Below are 6,000 nucleotides of genomic sequence, written 5' to 3'. Positions count from 1 at the left end.
GTTAAGGAGTAGTGAAGCGAGTCAGAGCATGGTGTAAGGGTGAGCAAAGGTTTACACAGCACAGCAACAGGTCACACATTGTATTCTATGGGGGACAGAGGCAAACAAAGAGGTGGGTGATCTGGCCACACGCACCTGTCCATGTCAGAATAAAGACAGGGGCATCTTAGACCATTTAATGAATAGCCTAGTTATAGCAGAAACGTTCTTCAACAGGTTTCTGCTACACACCTGAACTAAATCAGATGCCCACACTGTAAACCAAAGAGCAGAAGGAAGGGAGCTGGCCTCTCTGAAGTGGAAGGCATTCTTAAGTTATGCTGCAGAGATCAGAAATACCAAGGGCTTCTTGAAAATGTAAACTGTATTTTATTATGTGGTCAGCTTGATGGAGTTTTTCTTACACACTTTCATTAGCGCAGCGTGGTAGAGAAAAGTAACAGGGTTGTTACAACCAAATAACACACAGAAGTTTATTGGGGGTCATGGAAAACATAAAAAGCCAAATACAATAAATAATTGTAAATGATTTCTTTTCTCAGGCAGGAGAGATTCCCTTGGGACTGTTTCAGTATCCAGGGTGGCTAATTTTTATGTGAAGAGACAGCCCAAAAAGAACCATTTCACAAACAGACTTGCTAAGCCTGCTCTATACATAAAGTTGTGCTGATTTAACTAAAGGAGTGATTTTAAACCCATTTTGTTAAACCAGTGAAAACATGTAGACACATTGAATCCATTTTAAACCTGATTTAAGTTGGTTTAGCTTGCACTGAGAAAGGTACAGGTGCAAGCTAAACCAATAACCACCAGTTTTACACTGATGGAAGTTATGGCCGTGCAGGACTTGGCACCAGCTTAGCCAAATCAGTTTTTAAACCAATTTTAGTTAAATCAATGCAGCCTCTGTCTGTATACAAGGCCATAGTTCTACTCTTCTTATCAAGGGTCAGACGCAACCATGTACAATTCAAAGAAGTCAACGTAAGTTAATCATGCCCAGAGGATGCAAGACAGAACCTGTGTAATCACCTAGTTTGGCAGCTATGTCCTCTCTACTTTGCTAAATGGGCACAATCAGTCTCAAATATCATGTTATCTCAGTGATTAAAAGAAGGTTCATAGAATCATTATTAGAGACAACCTGGAATCAAAATGACTTCAGATACAGTGGAATTTGCAGTTCAGTTACAAGGCACTGCACAGCAGAGACCAGGGGAATGACAGCCTTTCACCTCAGTGCACAGGGATTAGCCCACCCTAAAATATATAAAGGAGGAAAGTCCTTACAATAACAAACAGTTATGAACCTTTAATGTACAGATTCTGAGATTTTTAAAAATTAAAACATATTTAAAAGAATAATTCTGAGGTGCATGGCCAGCTTAGCTTCCAAGCTGCTCCAGCCTGGATGAGAGCAAGCTGCCTCCTACAGAGCGCATTGTGCTTTGTTCTGTTGCAGATTGCGGGACATGCCCTGCCTGCAGCACACACAGGGAGACAAGAACTGGCAGCTTGTTATGCAGGAAAGAGATCCCAAGCTTGTGGCTCTGCAGCAGGCCTTTTCCCAGTTCTTGTTTTCTCTCAGGACAACCAAGCATCTGTGTATGCTTGAGTTCCTGTGTGCCCTTATCATCCTGTCGAGAAAGCATCAATTCTCCTTCACTTTGCCACTCAGGGCTCTCCTTTCCCCCACCATTGGCACATTGATCTGCCACGAGAGTGAGGTCACCAACACTCTTCCTGTGAGCAGTGGGAATGGACCACTTCCCCAGGTTTAAGTCTCCCACTCATTTTTCAATCTCCACTGACCGGAGCAAAGGTTCAAAGGTAATTCTGGATCATCAATATGTTTGAGTGATACGTTTGGGGACAGCCTCAAAATCTGCTCTTTCATATGCCTTCAGTTTTCAGAATGAGCCACTAAATGTGTCGGAACAAGTCAATGCAATCTTTAGTAATCACCTCTTGTGATTCCCAGTTTCCTTTCTGCTCCATGTTGGTTGGTAGGGGACTGGACCACGGAAAACCAAGGAAAAACCATTCCTAAGTTACCAGAATGTTGTCATAGGGGACAGCAAGGCTAATGTTGTAGTTGTAACCAGTCACTTCATCATAGGAAGAGCGGCAAATAGGAAGGACACTCTCTCGAGCCAACTGGTCCACTGAGAATTCATAGGCATAGATGATTCCTCGATGCCTGGGCAAAAAACAAACAAGGAGGACAACATGCCATTTCTAATTGTGTTACAAGCAAAGTCAAATCTTTACCAACTGCAACAAGTCTGGCATCCTGCTTCCAGAAGCAGCCAACACCTGTTGCTTCAAGAAAGCAAAGGAGGCCTCAGTACACCATGAACATTTGTGCAATACTGCAGATAGAAGGAAATCCTTTCCTGACCCCTGCAGTGTTCGCTGTAAGCCCTGAAGATGAAATTTGATTCTCTTACTTTAGCAATATATAGATATAACAGTTACCTGCCCTAAAATGATCTAATCTGATTCAGGGACAGGGAAAGTCAGTATATTATAGCTGGATACTTGGAATCAGAAAGGGAAAATTGAACTGATATGCAAATGCCAGGACCTTGGTTTACGCTTCAGCATTTTCCATTTGGGAGCTAATGCCATCACTAACATTTAAAGCAAGACAAGGAGCTACATTCCCTATGCTGCTTCAGGAGTTTGTGTGTTCACCTATTCAGGAGGAAACAGACTCTTGAGTTCAGAGGCAAACAGAGAGCACATTGTTTCCCAACAGCTTGGAAGATTTATCTGCTTTTAAATGCTGCTGCACATCTATCTTGTTGCTGGTTTGGTATGGGGTGTTTTTTAACGGATATATTGTCTCCACTCCTCTTTAACACTGAGTGTTCAACATGCAGAAACTTCTGCCCTCCAGAGCCTGTTCACTCACCTACGGTGAGCTGTCAGGTCATCATCCATGATGCTGGCACCACGGGGGTTCTTCTCATCTGGGATGTTTGCTGTGATGAGGCTGTGAGTATTGAACCAAATATGACGGACTGGGTGTCTGGAAAATAAATAGCAGAACTGGGTGGGAGAATCCACTTACACACATAGACACCTAATGATCCAAAAAAAAAAAAAAAAAAAAGGAGTACTTGTGGCACCTTAAAGACTAACAAATTTATCTGAGCATAAGCTTTCGTGGGCTACAGCTCACTTCATCGGATAATGATCTAACAGGAACACACAAATTGTTATATCAAGTTAGCCAACGATAAACCTAATTCAGCACCCTGTCTTTAGCCACAGGCTGAGAAACGAGACTTTCATTTCTTCTAGGCAGTACAGTAAAGCCTCAGAGCTACAAACACCTCGGGAATGGAGGCTGTTCATAACTCTGAAGCGTTCGTAACTTGGAACAAAACATCACTGTTGTTCTTTCAAAAGTTTATAACTGAACATTGACTTAATACAGCTTTGAAACTTTACTATGCAGAAGAAAAAATGCTGCTTTCCTTTTCTTTATTAGTTTATGTTTAACACAATACTGTACTTTCTGCTTTTTTTTTTTGGTCTTTGCTGCTGCACGATTGTGTACTTTCGGTTCCAGAGGAGGCGTGTGGTTGACTGGTCAGTTCGTAACTCTGGTGTTCGCAACTTTGAAGTACTACTGTAGCTGTTGAAAGCATGAAAATGAAGCTTTTAGCGCCATCTAGTGGCGTACTGCTAGAACACAGATGGAATCGAGAGCATATCGCAGGCAATGCTGCGAGGCAGCACATTTGCTCTGTGAATGCACTCATCCACACACGGAGACAAGAAAGCTAACTGTATTCACAGCCACCACCTTGTGACACCTCAATCGGAATCACGAGCTGAGATTGCTTCAGACAGCCACTGCGTGATACAAAGCTGAGTGGTCCTTCCGTCGTTCCCTTCACTTGTGAACAGTTTAAATATCAACCTCAGAATCCTCGTATCAAGGCAGGACTCTTTCAGTTTGAGACAATCCCAGAGGATGACAAAATAGCTTATCTCATTGGCCCTGTTATGTCTCCTGTCATCTCCCAAACCAACAAATCATTTCTCCTGCTTGTTTTTTCCTCCTGCTTCCCCCTCTGTGACTGTGGGTTATGGACACAGACTCCCAATAATGCCTTTCCTTTCAGTAAGGGCCTCCTGGCACTATTCATTTAGATTATCCTTTCTGGCTCATCCACAGGTTAATAATTTTATAACTACTAAATCTAATGACTTCAGTCATATGCTGTGTTTCCTCCTCCACCCCAAAGGCCCATCAGATAAAAATCGCCCTCTTCCCTGACATACTCATTAAGTGTTGCATTGGAAGATAATCAATGCAATAATGTCCCTAATGCATCAGCTGCATCACAAAGAACTTAACAACTCATGGGGTCAAAAGAGAAGGGGACCACCTGGTTTTCATCAATGGCCTGACTTGAACTCTCCAGACAGTAAATACCTTGTCTCATCCACCTCAGCCTTGGGAAAGGGTCATTACATTTAGGATATATCTGTTCATTTTATAATAGCAGGGTATCACTCTCAGACTTACAAAAGGCTAAATCCTGAGGTCTTTGCTTGGGCAGAATTTTAATCAAATGGGAATTTTGTCTGAATAAGAACTGCCTAAGGAAGTCGTCAAGATTTGGTGCATGCAACTAAGGGGTCTGTCTTCATTTCCAACATATTAAAACATTGTGTACTGTCAGCATAAACAGTTATGGGTATGTCAGTCTGCTGGTGCAGATGCATCATTTTTGGCCCTCTGATTTTTGCTTTTTAAAGGGATGTGAATATGGTGGAGGGAGCGTGTGCACACCTGAAAGTGGAACAATCTCTTTGGTCTAATAAATCTTTTTTAAAACCAAGCCTTCCTTTTTGATCGCTCAAAGGCACAGGAGGTGATGTACAAACAGTTAACAGAAGAGTAAAACAGACAAAAGACTGGTAAACCAAAACTGCCCGAAATTCAGGGTTTGTAAAGTGAGATTTGACAAAAGCCAAGACAAAAGAAATTTTCCCAGAAGTCAACACCACACACCAGTATAAGAAATTTCCCCAGGACGAACCCTAACAAAAACATTTCTCTTTTAGAGTGGTTTCAAGCCAATACACAGCAACACTGGTTTTATGGAGGAGAAGCACGTGAAATTTACAATTTATTGTCCAATCTGAGAGAAATGCAAAAAATAAACCATGAAAAATAAATTAGATTCATAAAAATTACCTTCATTGCAGTAATGATGTGTTAGAAGTAACCTATTCAAAGGACCTCGATCTAGTAAAAGTTTGTGTTTTATCAGTGCTCCTTTAAATTAAATGAGCAACAACCTGCATGAAAATTGTGGAGAACACACACGCACACACACACACACACACAGACACACACACACACAATTAACCATTTGGAATCCTCTTTAATCTAAGAGTCCAACTGAGCAGACCACAGATTCCATTAGAGACTGAAAACTAACAGAACTATCGTGCTGTCCTCAGAAACTTTAGGCATAGGATGTTCAGGACCAAAGTGAAAAAAACATGCCAGCTCAGCCTGTCCACTGGATCTGGAAATGTCATGGCAGTAAAGCCCCTCGAGCAGATGAAGTTACCTGGCGTGCATTTCCCATAGCTTGATGCCCATTCGCTGATCCCACACGCAGACCAGACCCTCCTCTCCTCCACTGACAATTTTCCAGTCATCCATCTGCACGGCAGATACTCCCAAATGGTGGGCATAGAGGGAGCACAAAGATTTGCTTCTGCGGAGGTCGTATACCCTGACCCTGAACAAATGGAAATCAAGAACAGAGAGGGGCAGCTGTTACACTCCGGTCTGCAGCTCCTGAGAATGCAAACACTGTTTGGATTATGTTAGCACACTGATTACAGTTGCATTACACTTATAACATACCAGAATACTTTTAAAGAGCCTGCAATTCACTGGCAAAGGCAGAAGTGCAATAAAATCAGCAGCTAAAAACCACCAATCGCTCTATTGGCTATCTA

The 6,000-nt window shown here is 42.2% G+C and overlaps 1 protein-coding gene across 1 annotated transcript in view; it reads right to left on the bottom strand.

Annotated features, from left to right (window-relative positions):
- Positions 1–346: 346 nt before the first annotated feature.
- Positions 347–6,000, bottom strand: part of FBXW8 (F-box and WD repeat domain containing 8) — a 62,923-nt gene continuing 57,269 nt past the window's right edge. The window contains exons 9-11 of the mRNA XM_084649037.1: positions 5,604–5,777; positions 2,918–3,034; positions 347–2,200 (exon numbers count right to left, since the gene is read on the bottom strand). Of these exons, the coding sequence (XP_084505163.1) occupies positions 2,047–2,200; positions 2,918–3,034; positions 5,604–5,777 (445 nt within the window). The 3' untranslated portion in view covers positions 347–2,046. The remainder of the gene's footprint in view (positions 2,201–2,917; positions 3,035–5,603; positions 5,778–6,000) is intronic.

This window comes from Lepidochelys olivacea (genome assembly GCF_965140295.1).
Source record: "Lepidochelys olivacea isolate rLepOli2 genome assembly, chromosome: 15".
NCBI classification, from domain to species: Eukaryota; Metazoa; Chordata; order Testudines; family Cheloniidae; genus Lepidochelys; species Lepidochelys olivacea.
Note: the sequence above shows the minus strand (reverse complement) of the source record. Positions and strands in the feature narration are given on the sequence as shown.